Raw genomic sequence first — 18415 nt, 5'->3', positions numbered from 1 at the left:
TTGCAACAGACTGGAAGCCAATGGAGTTATTTCAATATATATGAGATGTTTTCCCAGCAACTGGTCCTTGTTCCTACCAGAGCAGCTCTATTCTGGACCGAAAACCTAGTTTCTACCGTCTTCAAGAGCAGTCCCATATAACAATAGTCTAACAATAAAGTTACCAACCCACGGATGATAGTTGTCAGGCTCTCTCTATCCCAAAGAGGTTGCCTAAGCTGGGAAAAGCACTCTGCACCACCAAGGTCACTTGGGCCTCCAGTGATATAACAGGATGCAGAGATATCCATCCCACGGGGAGGAAGCCAAACACTATTTTTTCAAAAAATAAAAATAAACCACCCACTCAAAAGAACCGCTGTCTGGCTCAGTGTATGGACTTCCATCCATATTGTACCCAAGTAAGACTTTTTTGTGATACTTCAACTAACATTATGATTACAACTGTGCACTGAATGAAGAGGTTAGAGATCAAAATTCTCACAGGGAAATTTCACATTTCCACTCTACTGCTGCTGTGCAACTGCTTAACCCTAAGCACCACTCAAAAGAACAAAACACGATCACATTTGCCATTAAACAAGGCTAGAGGCGAAAAGAATTCAGGTCAAAATTCAAGGGAAGATCAAAAGGGCAGATTATACCAACCAGGGTAGCAAAGAGAAGGAAGAAATCAGGCTTTCTGTCCTCAGCCATTATTTTATTTTTGGTTATGTTATGTTTCAACAGGAGCATTTCCCCAGCTTTAAAGCTGTATATACTAAAAGTTCTGGAAACAGAGAACTTTCATCTGAGCAAATGGTGTGGGATTCAACTGATTTACAATGTTTTAAGTTCCCCCATTACTACTTAAACGTGTTTAACTTTAGTTGGCTGTGCTCACAGAGCAGCCAAGTCCTCCGTCACGGAGATGGTATTTTTCATGCACACAACACCAACGTACCCTGGGATTGCTAAAGATACTTAAATGCAAAGGAATTTTTTCATTAAATGCAACATTAGAGCACACATTCTACAGCTGTCTGGCTCTTCCTTTAAGTACTGTTTTCCCACCACATAAAGGAGCTTTCAAAATAAAACCGTAAAAGCCTACCAAGGCCATGGATAATCCCTCTTTCCGAAATCATCATCTGTCAATGGAGAAGATATTAGAAAAAGGCTATCCTTAGCCCACTTCTGAATGCAAGGCATGTGAAATATGCAGAAACATCCAGAACAACTCCAGACCTAGAAGGCAGATAAAGATGTTTCAAAGGCCTTTCCAAGTAAACATGCTGATTTGGCGTATAAAATTCAACACACATATGCAACAATCCTCCTCTCCCCTGCCGCAAAAAAACTAAGGTGAATATTGGGTTTTATTTATTGTGCTATGTCCTGATGTAGATCCTGTTATCAGGCTGTGTAAAGCAGCATTTTATTTATTCCAAAAAATATATATATTGTTAGCGTATTTACATGAATCGAATGCTCCGTTGAATCTAATGCGCACCCTAATTTTCGCAATGTAATTTGGCCAAAAAAGGTGCATATTACATTCAAATAAATACGGTATTTGAATACAGGGTATGTTATAGAGTTTAAACAAATGGAGCACAGACTTATTAGTAGTTTTTAAAAAATGTGGTCAAAGCATGACAGACACAATTTCACAATTTCTGTATTTCACAACAATCCACACTATAGTTTACCAAGACCACGTGGCCATACTGACTCCTGGAGAGCATCTTGAGCCCACCGTGTTCATCGAAGTGTTGGTGCTGACCTTTAAAGCCCTAAATGGCCTAGGTCCTGTATACATGAAGGGGCATCTCCACCCCCATCATTCAGCCTGGACAGTGAGTTCCAGCTCCAAGGGCCTTCTAGTGGTTCCCTCACTACGAGAAGTGAGGTTACAGGAACCAGGCAGGGTGCCTTACACCTTCTGGAACGCACACCCCCCCCCCCAGGTGTCAAGGAGATAAATAACTATACAACTTTTAGAAGACATCTGAAGGCAGCTCTCTATAGGGAAGTTTTAAATATTTGATGTTTTATTATGCTTTTATATTTGTTGGAAGCTGCCCAGAGTCGCTGGGGTTACCCAGTCAGGTGGGCAGGATACAAATAATATAATTATTAATGATGATGATTATTATTATTAAGCATAGTGCAATGAAGCAGATAAGCCAAGGTTTGTCTTAGTGTGTCATCCAAACACAGGATTGTGGTTAAGGTCTCTCCTCCTTAGCCATTAACCAGAGGACAAACCTTGGTACAGGCAGTGGTTAAGGAGGAAATACCTTAACCACGATCCTAGGTTCAGATGACACACTAAACCAATCTTGCATTGCACTAAAAAGACCAGGAGAGGAGCCTTTCTGGGAGCCAACACATTCTCAAAGTCCTGGTAAGCCATAGTTTGCTTTACTGTGATGTGCAAACAAGCTCAGAGTGCAAGAAAGGTAAGTATCTCTTCTCCCATTTGTCCTTCAAAGAAGTCACTCTTCCTTGGACCTGACCCCTTTCAGAGTATGCTTGTCCTGGCTAGGATCCATCCCATTCCGAGCAAGAGTGCACAAGTGAGAGAGTGCTGAAGGCCAGAGCTTGACTGATTATTTCAACAAGTGGCAATTTTAGTATCAGAAGTGGTAATTTCAATTGTACCACTAGCTCTTACTGTGGTTTCTTAGGTGGGGAAGGGGGGGATGTGTTGATGATTCCCTAAATGAATGTAACGGGATGCAGAGAACAGGTTGGATTTCTGCAGCTGGACCCAATTCAGGCAGTCAAAGTAATAAAAAAAAATTACTTTTTCATGCCCAGCCACAATACGAATGTCTGTAAAATGAGAGGCTTTTGATCACTTTCTGAAGCCATCAACAGCATTTTGAAAGGAATTCCAAAGATGAAGTGACAGCGCAGTAGAAAGCATACTTCTTTATATGCCCTCTCTAACTGAAGAGCAAATACATTCCAACTAAACAGCAAATGTTGAAGAAGTGGTACTGTTACAATACTCTATAGTGTAAGATGCTTACCGCTTGGTTTCTCTTAATTGAAGCAATACATATCAAGCACGTCATTGCCCCAGACTGAAAAGCATCATTCATGTACTGCCTTGTGCGTTCCAGTTCACTTGCATCTCCATCTTTGAACAAGACAGGAAGACAATTTTGTTTTTTGTACAAAGCAGTAGTCAGTGCTATTTTACCCTAATGTTAGAGGCCAAAGCATAAATCAAAAGCTTATTTGTGAAGCTCTTATTTCCATGTAAAACAAAATGCCACGCTAACATTTACTGATGGTCTGAAATGGAAACCATACATGAATCAAGGCCATACCTCTCTAAACCCCAACATATAATGACTACTAAGAGACTAATGTCTGTGGGAAGACTGTTTCGTAATCAGGGGACTATCAAAGAGTAGGTCCTTTTCAAAGTTTCAGTCACCCAAATCTCCAGTGAATCTCAACTCACAGGCTGAATGATACAGGGAGAAGGGCTCCCTCTGTTAACTAGGTCCCAAGCCATTTAAGCTTGAATTGGGCTTGGTAGTGAATAGGCAACCAGTGCAGATCTTTTAAGAACAGTGTTATATGGTCTCCTACAGCTGCTGTATTTACTGTTACACATTACTTTTGTGATAGATTGAGCTATATTTCTGAGCATACATACATACTGTATGGTTCCTATAATATAAGCATTCATTAATGTGTTACTACCCCAATTAAAGAAATCATTATCTGAATAATGATCTCAGTGTAGTGATAGGTAGGTCTTTATAAGGCAAGGGCATGTGAAATAAATAAATAAAAGCTTTACCAGTTTGATTTGTATATGTGGTAAATGTCTTGGCCAATATTTTTCCATGTTTTCCTTTGATATCTTCATCTTCTTCTTCAGAGGAGGAACTAAATTGATCTTCAACAAGCTTTCTAGCTGCAGCTTGGTTAGCCTTCTTAATTTCATCAAATTTTTTCTGAGAGGTTAGCTCTGTTAGGGGAACAAAGTTTAAACAGAGTTTAAAATGTGACAGCATCTTTCAGAAAAATAAATGCAACTAATAAAAACTCTGTTTAAATATCTAACCAACAAGGCAAATATTAGATGCTTTAAAAGGAAGATTTTTTTTTTACAAAGGCCACACCCTGGCACGGTTTCGATTATCTTCTGGCATTCTTGGAAGGGGCACATGACTCTTCACAGCTGGTTTCAGTATTTTCTTGAAACACAGCCTATACTTCCCTGGTTCTTACTGCATAAGCAATGTATACAAGCTCATTTACACCTGCACTTCTGCTGCAAAGGTGAAGAAGGCATACAATGGCTTGAATCTAAGGGCCCAACTTATAGTTACACATAAATGTGCATAATCAAACCCTAAACAGCTTTCTTTCCTGCTTCAGAAGGGGCCATTTTGGAGCAAAGCAGCAGTGGAAGGGAATGCCTAAGTCTTCATACATCCATTGGCTGCATCTCTACTCCAAACAGCTGCTTCTATTTTCCGGTGTGGGGATTCCACATCCATACATTTAAAGGTCATTGCTTCCCCCCAAGAATTCTGGGAACTGCAGTTTTAAGGGTGCTGGGACTTCTAGCTTTGTGAGGGGTAAACTACAGTTCCAGGATTCTTTTGGGGGAAGTCAATGAACGTCATGTAAGCACATTTGCATATAATACTTGTCTAGCTTTCACATAAGTTCAGCGATGTCAAGCACAGCAACAATATCGCAAATGACCTAAATGTTCAATAATTACAGCAGCCGCCACACAAATCAGGCGTGCTCCCAGTTCTCAGCTCCAATGTATCAAATAACTGAGCAGGCTTTGGGAAACCAATTGCTTTTAGTGAAGGGCTGGTGCCTTTTTATTGTAATTATCTGTTTTACTACATTTTATATTTGCCTTAATTCTAACAATGCTTAATTGGTGGTTTTTAATAATTTCCCACCCAACAGTTTTCAACTGCTCTTATTGTAAGCTGCCTCGAGTCTCTGTTAGGGAGAAAGTCAGGGTATAAAGCATAATAACATTAACCTTAACTTAGATCAAAACAAGTGTAAACTGTACATGTTGAAAACACAGAACTTGAGAGTCCGCCTTAAATAAAAATGGTCCCTATTATGAACTGGTTTGTATCCTAATGGAGATATATATACCTACACTTCAAATAAGATTTCAGCTTCTGCTCACACACACACACACAGTGTAAAATAATAAATTCACTCATTCTTGAAGCAGCTGCAGGGAGGTGCATTCTTGCTCTCCCTTCAATACATTTTATTTTATTTTAATTAAAAAAAACACCTCATGCCTTTCCTATTTCACCTGGGCCCCAAGTGGAGTATGAGGGGGTTGCCCCTCCCCCCACTGTAGGTGTGTGAGGTAGTGAAAATACTCACCGCGGGCTCCTGAGGCGTTATTACTACAAGCCCCGGCGGCCGGGGAGGCGCCTCCCCTTCCCCTTCCCCGGCCGCCAGGTCCGCTGCCTGCAGGGACACCGCCAGCTCCGGCTCTCCCCCTTCCCCGGCCCCGGCCGCCCTGGCGCCAAGCCGCCTCCATCCTTCTTCCTCCACCTCCTCCCTCCCCGCCACAAGGCCCGTCGCTCGCTCGGAGCCGGGACGGAGCAGCCCGTCGCCGCCCGCCCGCTTTCAGAGGATGAGGCGCAGCAGCTGGGAGGATCCAGGTGTAGCCGACGTAGCGCTTCCTCGGCAGTTCGCGGCGTGCCGGCGCCTAAACTACAACTCCCGGCATCCCTCGCGGCAGAGAATCGGAAGTGGGAAGGGCAAACACCGGAACCATGGTGTGGCAGGACTCCGCCCCCCCTCTTTCTGTGCGGCGCATAAAGAACCGACGGCCTCCGAAGTGACCCACGGAGTACAGCACCCAGAATGCATCAGAAGGAGCGCCGTCGAGCGCTTTCGTTTTGCGCAATTATATATATAATTTATTATTATACATATAGTAATATATTTTAAATTATTATTATTATTATTCCACGCCCATCTGGTATTTAGACCCCGCCTGTTTCCCCCCGACAGGGAACTGTGTAAGGTCTCATTCGCCCGGGCTCAGATATTTTTCCTGCAGGGTCACTTTGATCTATACAAATTTAATACATAATAAAAGTATTTCTCCACAACCAGGCGTTTGGCTGATTAACATTCTATGGTTTTTAAATGTGTTTGTGGGAGGGGGAAGTTATTGGTTTGTTTTTTATGAAGGGCAGTAGACATTATTATTATTATTATTATTATTTGGCCATTAGTTACTACAGCTAAGTTTTGTTCCAGATTTGCTCAGCGAAATGTTATTGGGAGTTTATGCTCTCTGGACTCCCCAGCCCACCCCTCCGGTTTGTCCTACTTAGCAAAACCACTTGACATTAATCACATTCAGACAATTTGCATGTAGGGCTTCCTCAGAATAAAAAAAGTCCCGTGGCAAAAGAAGAAGAAAAGGAACATGCAGAGGGAAAGGTTTTGAGGACAGTTGAAAAAAACTTTTTTGTGTGTGCATACACATACTTCAAAAGTGCTGTTTTTCAGATTTCAGCCGTCTCCCCCAAGGACTGAAAAAAGCAAATCCCTCAAGCCCCGTTTTTTTAAATGAGGCAACCTAATCCAGACTGTAGCTAAACTGATATTTGCTTCTCTAAACACAAAATGCCAGTGTACTACAAAGAATAGTCACTAATTGTTGCAGTACAAGTTCTTTTTTCTGTGTAAACCAAGAGTTAATAATTTTTTCCCTCCTATTTTTGGGATGCCTATATAGACCAGCGAGAGCACAAATATTAAATATCCACAACATGTTTTGCCAAAACAGAACTGAGACATGGAATGTGCTTATCAACACTAAGGGTTGCTGAGAGATTACATCACCTCCCCGCATCAAGGTCACCTACCAAGAAAATATCAGCCTGCTCAAAATCACTGACCAGAGCGACCCAAGAAGTAGTTGCACCTGCACAGCTTCCCAACCTCAGTCCAAGGAAAGAACAGGGTAAAAAAAGCCACATGACCTTTATATGAATTTCCAGATCAAGACTGCTGAATGGAAAGCCTTGCTTTATTAGCAAACTGACAGAACAGTGCTGCATTTTGAAATGCACATGTTCCAAAATATACCTCTTCTTGCTGCCATTTATAAACTGATGTCTTCCACCTTACCCATTTTTTATCGAGTCAATCTTGCTACCTTTGGGCAGGGCTTATGCCTTTATTTTAATCTACTGTACCTGGTCACCATAGGCAGTCTAGAAATAATTTAGCTATATGTTTAAAACTGTTGATAATCACAGAATATGAGGTCTCCTGGTAAGAATTTACAGCTGCATCTCAAGAAACCCCTTTAGGCACACGATCCTCAGAGGTTATTTGTAGCCAGTCAATACAAACGCCAAAAATTTTCACAAGGATTTTATTAAACAGTGTGGAATTTTATCGCATCACATTCTCTCGATAACTTGCAACTGACTGATTATAATTACTGCTAATTTTCTGGGCAGCTGCTACAAAACAAAGGTGTTCTATCAGAGTTGACTTTGTTCTGAGTAGAAAGTGCAGCAAACTTATCATCTATAAATCAAAATGACTGCTGAGGAGTCCAGTTTATCATCTAGATCAAGGGATATTTTCTGGTCACACTCATAACAGATAAAATGTAAATTATTGAAAATACCCTTCATGCTTGGCTTAAAAAGAAAATCAGCCAAGATTAACAGATTCCATGTTCAATGACGCCTCCTTATTTTGTCTTTTATTAGACTCTTTATTACAGATTCGGCAGTGCTTACAATATCTACGTTTCTACTCTTTTCATTCTTCAGTTTCTTCTAAATTTGATAAATCAAAATCCATAGGCGCTTTGATGATGCTCTCAACTTGTGTTAGCCTTATTTTCAGTTTTTGCTGTGCGGCACCATATTCAGCCAGAAGTCTAGCAAACCTTGTTTGTAAACAGTCAAGCATTACTTCTATTTGGTTGACCTTTTCCTCGATATCTTCAGGATCTCTTCCTGTGTTTGCAACATCTAAATCCAGCAGTCCATCTTTCATAAGGACTTGCTTTCCCTTCTCTTCCAACAAGGCCTTTGCATCTGGGTATTCTGTTAAAGCCTCCATTAGGTCGTCTTTAGACAGACAAAACAAATCTGAATAACCAATGCTTCTAATGTTAGCTGTTCTCCGATTTCCAGCTTTGCTACCTTTAATGTTAAGAATGCTAATCTCCCCAAAGTAGCTGCCATCACTTAGGACCACATATTGAGTAACTCCATCATCAGCAACCACGGCAAGTTTCCCTTCTTTGATGATGTACATTTCTCGCCCAATGTCACCTTTCCGACAGATATAATCTCCAGGACTGTACACCTGAGGCTGTAGTTTTAAGACTAGCTCAACCAGTAACCCAGCTTCACAGTCTGCAAAAATCTGGACTTTCTTTAAAGTTTCCAGATGAACATTGATGGCAATTTCTGCTCGTAATTTATCTGGGAGATACTTCAAGACTTTTCTTTCATCTACTGCCTTCTTATTTGTCCACAAATAATCAAACCACTTGATAACTCTGTTTTCTAAGTCTTTGCTCACATTCCGAAACTGCATGTACTGTTTTATAGCATCAATCCTTGCTTGAAATTCTTCCCTGGCAGCATTCATGTTGGAGATCATAGAACCAATATTACCAACAATGGTAGCAAAAATTAATATACCAACTAAGAAGTCAACAACGACAAAGAAATACTCAGCATCTTTCACGGGAGGTGGTGTTTCACCAATAGTTGTCAAGGTCAGTGTTGACCAGTAAAGGCTGTAAAGATACTTTCTAGCCAGCCGACCAAATTCAGGATGGCTAATATTGGGATAGACCCATGTGTCTGTTCCAAAGCCTATGGCTTTGGAGATTGAAAAATACATACATGCATTCCAGTGGATAATAATTATAATATACATGACAAGATTTGAAATTCTGAATATATTTGGGTAACTTGTTCTTGTTTCTGTTTGCTGGAAGAATTCAAACATACGTGATATTCTAAGTAATCTGTTTATTCGTATTTCTGGGTAGTTCAAGCCTAACCTGAAGTAAAGTAGATCAGTTGGAATGATGGAAAGTACATCTAATTTAAATTGTACCGTTCCCTTATATTTTTTCTTAAGTTTAAGTTCTTCTTTCACCAACAAACCTTGTTCCAGGTAGCCTAAAATAAAATGCAGAAATAACTTTGTGATATAATTTTGTTTTATTTTTACTGACATGGCAAAGGCCAAATATATATGATAATTTAGTAACTCCTTGGTAAACCAGTTATCTGTATTATCCTGCCAAGTGGTGAGAATATTATCATACAGTATTTCCAGTTCCACACCAAATCAGGAATCTAGAAGCAGGTAAATGACAGAATTTGGTAAACAGAAACCAGTATTCATTCCCCCCCCCCCCCAATTTTTTCATAATACCGTGAACTCCAATGGAACCATAACTGGGTGAAAATTCTGAACTATTCTGTTTTTCCTGTTACTAATACTACAGTGGTAACTTGGGTTACAGATGCTTCAGGTAACAGACGCTTCAGGTTACAGACTCCGCTAACCCAGAAATAGTATCTCGCGTTAAGAACTTTGCTTCAGGATGAGAACAGAAATTGCATGGCAGCGGTGCAGCGGCAGTGGGAGGCCCCATTAGCTAAAGTGGTACCTCAGGTTAAGAACAGTTCCAGGTTAAGAACGGACCTCCAGAACGTTTTAAGTTCTTAACCCGAGGTACCACTGTATCAATGGGATGTGGGTGGCGCTGTGGGTTAAACCACAGAGCCTAGGACTTGCCGATCAGAAGGTTGGCAGTTCGACTCTCCTGTTGCTCGGTCCCTGCTCCTGCCAACCTAGCAGTTCAAAAGCATGTCAAAGTGCAAGTAGATAAATAGGTACCGCTCCGGGGGGAAGGTAAACAGAGTTTCCATGCGCTGCTCTGGTTCTCCAGAAGCGGCTTAGTCATGCTGGCCACATGACCCGGAAGCTGTACGCCGGCTCCCTCAGCCAATAAAGCGAGATGAGCACCGCAACCCCAGAGTCGGCCACGACTGGACCTAATGGTCAGGGGTCCCTTTACCACTTTAACTCTTTGGAAAACCTCAGTTTTTCCATGACATGCAAATCACGAAATTGTGGGCACTGCTTGATTGCCCGTTTATTGAGAGTTCATCCTGCTCATCAAAGCATGTGTTATCCCACACTTTCCAGTGCATGTTTGCTCCATCACTTCCCTAATCACAAGAAAACCAATGTTTTTGGGAAAGCGGGGTTATTGTGCAATCAGGTATAACTCTGCAACCCAAATTCACCAGTATGTGGTGGAATCCGACCAAATCCAAACCTCATTCAGCTGTGGGGTGGCTGCTGCTGTGCCTGAGCCTGGCAGAGGGGAAACGAGCTTTTAAAATAGTGTTTTACATAGGGTTGCCACATCCATGACTGGGCTGAACAGGCTTAAGATCCAATCTGAATTCCACCCCCAGCCAGTGCTGCCCGCCCCACCCCCCTGGAATCTCCTGTTTTTGAACTTAATCCAGCCTCAGCTCAGCAAGCTTTGGTTCAGCCAGGTGAGTCATGATGTGCAAGTTATACTAGCCTATCTTCAGCTGAGCTAATGTTGGCGACCAAACACTGGCTGAGCCAGGAATCAGCTGGCTGAGCAGGAGATCTGCTGCATTCTAAGCCACAGCTGTTAAGAATTTACTAGGGCTGCTTGATTTTATTTTATTGTTGCATTTTGCCGTTGGAGGTTTAAACTATTGTTTGCCCACACAGTCATTTTAATCACTTAAGCCTTAAAAGCAGACTATACATTTTCGAAAATAAATAAGGTGGTACTCCTATCCTGCCTTAATATGCATTGTCACTTATTAATGAGAGCAACCAAAATATCATTATTCCAATAAATGCTATATAAAGGGTCTGGTGACTTCTGTTTCAGTGTATCTGAAGAAGTGTGCATGCACACGAAAGCTCATACCAATAACAAACTTAGTTGGTCTCTAAGGTGCTACTGGAAGGAATTTTTTAATTTTGTTTCAACTATGGCAGACCAACATGGCTACCTACCGGGTATCTAGAACTATATAAAGAGACAGCCTTAAATTGGCTGGATAAGGCAATGTGGGATGTTATTATCAGAATATGATACATAAGTTCTGGTGATGAAATAGGTGACTTTTTAAGATGGGCCATTTTCCACATAGACACTTTCAATGTCTTGAACAACCCTCCCTAAAGAAAGCTTACTAGGTTACCTTGTCTTTGCTATTCATTTTAACAAGGTAGTATAACAGATAAAAAGTTACTGACCATATGATTCAGCAGAGCATACTCTTACCTGTCCTTGTACGTACAAACATGTCAGCAACATAGAGAATGTCTGATATATAGTCAAAAATGAACCATATCTCTAGATGGTTGCTTTGAAGTTCATCAAAGCAGGCTCTGGGTAAGAAAGGAAACAGAATTTCAAAATTTAGAATTTAAAAGTAAGCATTTTGGCAATGCAGGCCTTGATAATAATAATAAAAAATTTTTATTTATATCCCGCCCTCCCCAGCCGAAGCCGGGCTCAGAGCGGCTAACAACAGTAAAATGATAAAACATTCTAAAATCATTTCATTATAAAATTAATTCAAATCAGATTAATGGCAACCACTGGGCTAGCGTTCTGTGAGGACTGCCAAAGGAGGGAGTCAGGCTGTGCCCTGGCCAAAGGCCTGGTGGAACAGCTCTGCCTTGCAGGCCCTGCAGAAAGATGTCAAGTCCCACAGGGCCCTAGTCTCTTGTGACAGAGCGTTCCACCAGATCGGAGCCACAGCCGAAAAAGCCCTGGCTCTGGTTGAGGCCAGCCTAACCTCTCTGTGGCCTGGGACCTCCAAGATGTTTTTGTTTGAAGACCGTAAGTTCCTCTGTGGGACATACCAGGAGAGGCGGTTCCGTAGGTATAAGGGTCCTAGGCCATATAGGGCTTTAAAGGGATAAACTAGGGATAACGAACCTGTGCCACCCCAATGTTGTTGAATTGCAACTTTCAAAAATCCCCAGCCAGCATGGCCCAGCATCAGGGAGGATGGAAACTGTTGTCCAACAACATCTGGAGGGCCACAGTTTCCCTACCTCTGTCCTACACAAAAGAACAAAGGGCATTTGGGTAATCTATAGAAATCTACTTCCATCAGTATTAGACAATTCAATGGGACTGAGGAAAGACTCTCAGTTTATATTTCCCATGATTTGTACACAATGAGTGACCTTTTTACTTCACTCTTGTCCAGTGTTAAGTGTTTGTATATATTCCACTACAAACCCATACCATGCCAATGCAAAAGAACACTTTCCCAAAGTTTACGATGTTTTGCTCATTTGTGGTCTGAGCTTCTAGGGGAAATGGCAAAATGCAGTCAAATGAATCCCAACATTGGTTAAAGTAATATAAATGTCTCCCAACACAGGTCAAAGTATCTGTGAGAACTAGCTGAAGCGTATTCTTTGTATCTTGATCTGCTTGCTCATCAGTGCTTAGGTTTAAAATAACCAAATTATGATAAGCTGATGGAATGGATGACAGAGCAATCGCATCATCTTTTCGCTGTCCGCCTGGCTCAAATCAAAATTCTCTCATCCCATATGCAGCTGAGGCTAAATCAAATTTAGGGCAACACTCATTACACAGAGAAGCTCTGCATCTAAACCACAATATGGTTCAGCAAATCATCAACATTTGTATACATTTTCCGAATGTCCAAAGCTCTTTGCTTACATTATATCTGCAGTCATTACAGACAAGTAAGCACTGCTTTCTCCACACTGCAATAAGTGAGGGGAGAAATGGCACCGATGTTTATTGTGGCCTGCCTAAGTTTCAAGTCGGATGTAACATTTTGAGCTGAGGACTTCCTTGTTCACGGCTCAGATTAGCCAAGCACATTAGTTAGCTGCTGAACCATCTAATGGGTTTCCCCTTTAGACACTGCAGAATTGTTTTACTGTTGAAAGGGTCTTGCTTCCTTTCATTTATCCGTTTAAGATAAAACAAAATACCTAATATAAATCAATACGCTGCAGCGCTGTGTCGTTTTAAAATACCTAGCAATGATCATTATCCAATTGTACATGACAGGCAGAGTGATTGCAAAACAGCCAGTTGTAATACAAGTTTCCCGAGGGATCAATAACAAATACCTCTTTCTTCTCCCTAAACAGCAAGCAGAAGGAAATTAATATATTAAGAAGCAAGCGGTACATAACAGCCATAATAAATGAAAGCCAGCAGCATTTTCCTATTGATTTTAAGGAGTTTACTGAAACATATGCTGCAGTTTAGTACACACTTCTCTGAGAGTAAATGCCATCAAACCTAATCGGACTTACTCCTGAGTAGACGGGCATAACTACACTATTAAAAGTACTTAACTTTGGATGGATCATCATGCTTTCTCCAAATCAGGGCTGGCAAATCTTTTTCAGATCAACGGTCAGATTCTTTAGTGGGCAAATGTCTTGGGCTGGCTGGATGCAGAGGAATGGTGAGGGGGCACCAGCTGGTGAACCCCCAGAGAAAGCAGGTGCAGAGCCAGGGGATTGGTGGGTGGGACAACAATGCGTTGTCAGAGGGAGAAGAGGGAGCAGACTGGGAGGAGGAGGGGCTGGAAGCTAAAGAGGCAACAGGGTCAAGTGAAAATAGTATGGTAACTTCCTATGGTAGCCCATAAGCCTGCCATCGGCCTAGCCTACGTGTTGCTGGATAGCAAGGGGAGCTGACACATTTCCTTCCAGATGTTGTGAACTACAAGTCTCATCAGTTCCAACCAGTATGACCAACAGTCATGGATGATGGGCGTTGTAGTCCACAGCATCTGGAGGGCACCCTATTGGCTACCCGTGCTATATAGTAGTGTCACTAGCGCACTGTGAGGCCCAGCCAAGTGAAAATTATAAGGTATTTAAAACCCTGAAAAACACTTACTCCTCTTCATTATTTTTCTTCTCAGCTTTATCTTTCTTTCTCTCTTGGCTGTCCTTATTTTCCTTGGACACTGTGTCCTTTTCTTTTTCCTTTTCGCCATCAGATTTGCTGAAAGATTGATGGAAATTATATGACTTTTACAATAAAAGTAGAACCATCCCTTCAGAAAAGTCTTATGACATATCGCAGTGCATATTTAATTCTCTTACCTTTCCCCCTGTTTCTTTGTACCAAAGAAACACCTTTACAATCAATTGTGGAATACATTTTAAAAACTGATATTGCCATTATTATTGTAACGGGAGGGTGGGGAATAGGTGTGTTGTTGGCATATTGGAGATTTGCTGCTGCAACCATATTAAAAAGTAACATTTATTTTTTGGATGGGTGGAATGTAGGAAGAAACAACAAAACTATCAGGCTCGCCTAGTTGCCTTGCAGGTTTCAGTTTATACTCAACGATGGCCAATTTCCCCACATTAAAAAAAATATATATTTAGCCATTCCCTAGATCAGTCCCCAGATGTTTCACTTGGCATTCTCTTGGCCTAGTAAAGACATTTCTTGTTAAACTGAGTTCCACTATTTGTTGTTGTTGTTTAGTCGTTTAGTCGTGCCCAACTCTTCGTGACCCCATGGACTAGAGCACGCCCAGGTACTCCTGTCTTCCACTGCCTCCCACAGTTGGTCAAACTCATGCTGGTAGCTTTGAGAACACTGTCCAACCATCTCGTCCTCTGTCGTCCCCTTCTCCTTGTGCCCTCCATCTTTCCCAACATCAGGGTCTTTTCCAGGGAGTCTTCTCTTCTCATGAGGTGGCCAAAGTATTGGAGCCTCAGCTTCAGGATCTGTCCTTCCAGTGAGCACTCAGGGCTGATTTCCTTCAGAATGGATAGGTTTGATCTTCTTGCAGTCCATGGGACTCTCAAGAGTCTCCTCCAACACCATAATTCAAAAGTAAAGACATTTCTTGTTAAACTCCGATGAGTTCTGCTATAGTAACCAGCAATAATGGCTGAAGCAAATGGGCAAGGCAGAACCCTGTAAATACAAATGCTATTCCTCCCTCAAAACTGATTTGCTCCTTCTGTAGGCAGGTGTCATGTATATGGTTCTCCCAACGGTCTGTTTCAACCTATGGCAAATTATACTGTGGTACCTCAGGTTACATATGCTTCAGGTTACAGACTCCGCTAACCCAGAAATAATGCTTCAGGTTAAGAACTTTGCTTCAGGATGAGAACAGAAATCGTGCTCCTGAGGCACAGCGGCAGCAGGAGGCCCCATTAGCTAAAGTGGTGCTTCAGGTTAAGAACAGTTTCAGGTTAAGAAAGGACCTCTGGAACGAATTAAGTACTTAACCCGAGGTACCACTGTACTTTATAAAGCAGCAGTCGGCAGCATTTATCCAGCTGCCCTGCAGATGGCAGCAAGGTCTCAGCTGTTTTTAACAACTAGCTTTCTGCACTGGAATAAAAATTAAAAACGCCTTCCATCTACGCAGCTATGCGAAAAAGCGAAGGTCATTTGTTTATGAAAAGCTATACGCTTTGCAGGTCTATCCAAATCCAGTAAAATCAACCAAAATTTGCCATTTACTTCGATGGGATGGAAACTGTATTGTTTTCAAGGGAATTTTCAATCTACATAATTGGATGTAGGTAGATGTTTATGGTGGGGTCAGTGCTCCTTGTGCATGGAAGTTTTTTTGCAGCATTCATACAATGCGGCTATCTCAATGCTAGCATATATTCGTCCCGCCCCCCCAAGTTTAACCCAGACTTTCCATTTCTGGAGGGAATCCAATTACAAAAAGCCTGGTGGCAACAACCCATTTATGATATCTCGGCACGCCTTTTGCAACAGGGTGCTTCTAGGCAATCCTTCTCAGTGTTGGATTGGGGAAGGGACTTAGCTCAGTAACAGAACACCCGATTGCATGCAGTAGATTGCAGTGTGGTGTAGTGGTTAGAGCATCGGACTAAGACCTGGAAAGCCAGGGTTCAAATCCCCATTCTGCCATAAAGCTCACTTAGTGACATTGGGCCAGTCACTGCCTCTCAGCCTAGCCTACCTCACAAGGTTGTTGTGGGGATAAAATGGGGAGGAGTTTAGGGATTTGAAAAAATAGTTTTATAAATGGTGTGTCTTCGTTTCTCAATTTGACCCTGTCAGGGAACTGACATCGGAGCTAGAGGCGGAGGGAAGGCTCTCAAATGATGCTGGAGAAGGGCCCAGCAGGGAGAGAGGCAGCTCCGCAGATGGGGAAGCAAATCAGCGCTACACCAGGGATAAGGAGGGGCAGATGGGGGAATCGGCGAGAGGGCTCCAGGACTCTTCACCGGACACCAGCGGGGAGAGCACTGGTCCCCCGCTACCCATGCCCACCCTGCGCAGAAGACTTCCGCGCTGAGAGAGTAGGAGGAGACTGGGTGTCAAACAACTTTTATGTTGGAAAAGATTTAAGAAACGCCCACTGACGGATTCTGCTAGCGACTGAGGCAGCCACGAAGTGAAGGGCTGCCCAGACTGAAAGGTTTAGCAAGGCAACAAAGCCTGGAGAGGTGGCAACTTACGCACGAGCAACCCATACTCATTACAGACCCTTTTACAGCGTTTTGTATGTTCTGAGGTATTTTATGCATTGTGACTTGCAGTTACTTTTATCGATCATAGTTTAGTAATTATTTATTGTCATTGCTAAGAGTGAATTTCTGCTTAATTGTTATTTGCTGATGTTTGGAGAGTTAAATTTATTGTGTACTACTATATTCTCATAGATTGTTGCTTTACTTGATTTAAGTCATTCCATTTTAAAGGTACATTGTATTATGACTTTTTGTATTGGATCAGATTATTATAAGGTGTGTGTTGCATATTTTGTTGCTGTAAACTGCCTTATGCATAGTAATACAGAAAGGTGGTATACAAATTAAAAGTGAAATGGGGGGGGGGAATGAAACCTATGTACTGCCACCTTGAGCTCCTTGGGGTGGGATATAAATAAAATAAGTAAGCAAACAAACAAGCAGGTTCAGCCCCCAGTCTCTCCAAATAAACCTGGGGGAGAATTTGGCCTGGAATCCTGGAAAGCCTCTGCTAGTAAGGTAAAAAAGGTAAAGGACCCCTGGATGGTTAAGTCCAGTCAAATACGAATGTGGGGTTGTGGTGCTCCTCTCGCTTTCAGGCTGAGGGAGCCGGCGTTTGTCCACAGACAACTTTCTGGGTCATGTGGCCAGCATGACTAAACTGCTTCTGGCGCAACGGGACACTGTGACGGAAACCAGAGCGCATGGAAACGCCATTTACCTTCCCGCCACAGTGGTACCAATTTATCTACTCGCACTGGCATGCTTTTGAACTGCTACGTAGGTTGGCAGGAGCTGGGACCGAACAATGGGAGTTCACCCCGTCGTGGGGATTCGAAGCGCCGACCTTCTCATCAGCAAATCTGTGGTTTAGACCACAGCGCCACCCGCATCCTCTCTGCAAGTAAGTATACATCTGAGGAAGATGTACTCCGTATAGGCAGTTTCCCAAGTTCTTATTGGTGTTGTGTCAACAAGACAAGAAGAGTCACAAAACTAAAGAGCGTTTTCAGCAATCATACAGTTACAATTAAAGGATGTTTAATATATAAGGTGGCATGGCATGGCCTAGCCAAGTAAAAAACAAAGTTCAGCTGACGTTAAACCATTATAAGCCCTCCTAATTTCAATTGCTGGATTGTGCCCCATGTTAAAAAGGCTGCAATCCTAAACACACTAGGAAGTATATTTCACTGAACGTAATGGGACTTAGTGGCTAAATATGTTTTGGATTGCATTGCTTATAGGTAAGTACACATTTAACTAAATTGCGACAGTAAAATGTGATAGCAATATTAGCGAAGGACTTAAGAAGGCAGGTCATTCACATGCAGATCCTCCATGAAGAAATTAAAAACCGGTCAACTGGTTCACACTACTCACCTGCTTTCACCATTTTCCACTCCTTTCGTACTTTCGTTTTCACCCTGGCTAGGCAAGCTGTGAACATCTGAATGTGAGTGATGGGTTTTGATCGCCTCTTTGGTCTTTGTGGTCATAATTGAAAGGTATTATCTGGGAGGGGACTGCAAAATGGATCCAAGAATAAAATTCAGACATTAAAAACAAAGCTTGATAATAATCTGCATAGGCATGAGCCAGAGAACAGAAACCATGTCTCATTGATTTCAAACACCCTCCCCTTAAAACCAATGGGATTTAAAAGAGTTTGTGAGGCTGCATCATGACTGGTTTTATTTAGAGTGAATAACAGAAAAATAATCAGAAAATAGAAAGAAAAGGGGACTTATGCGTATGATCCACCCAAATCTAAGCACACATAAATCCTATTGATTGCTATAGTTTTGCTATACATGCTTAACTCTCCCTCAACCCC

General features: G+C 42.0%; 1 protein-coding gene across 3 annotated transcripts in view; it reads right to left on the bottom strand.

Moving 5' to 3' along the window:
* Positions 1-14095, bottom strand: part of NFXL1 (nuclear transcription factor, X-box binding like 1) — a 62912-nt gene extending 48817 nt beyond the window's left edge. The window contains exons 1-6 of one of the 3 annotated variants that reach the window (XM_081019876.1): positions 13991-14095; positions 13066-13219; positions 11360-11466; positions 3806-3976; positions 3021-3130; positions 1094-1227 (exon numbers count right to left, since the gene is read on the bottom strand). In XM_081019876.1, the coding sequence (XP_080876002.1) occupies positions 1094-1227; positions 3021-3130; positions 3806-3976; positions 11360-11466; positions 13066-13219; positions 13991-14090 (776 nt within the window). In that variant the 5' untranslated portion in view covers positions 14091-14095. Of the gene's footprint in view, positions 1-1093; positions 1228-3020; positions 3131-3805; positions 3977-5385; positions 5731-11359; positions 11467-13065; positions 13220-13990 lie in introns of those variants that run through there. The other 2 variants (XM_081019874.1, XM_081019875.1) reach the window with 2 other exon arrangements.
* Positions 14096-18415: the final 4320 nt, after the last annotated feature.

This window comes from Podarcis pityusensis (genome assembly GCF_964106645.2).
Source record: "Podarcis pityusensis genome assembly, chromosome: 9".
NCBI classification, from domain to species: Eukaryota; Metazoa; Chordata; class Lepidosauria; order Squamata; family Lacertidae; genus Podarcis; species Podarcis pityusensis.
This window is presented reverse-complemented; position numbering and strand designations above follow the sequence as displayed.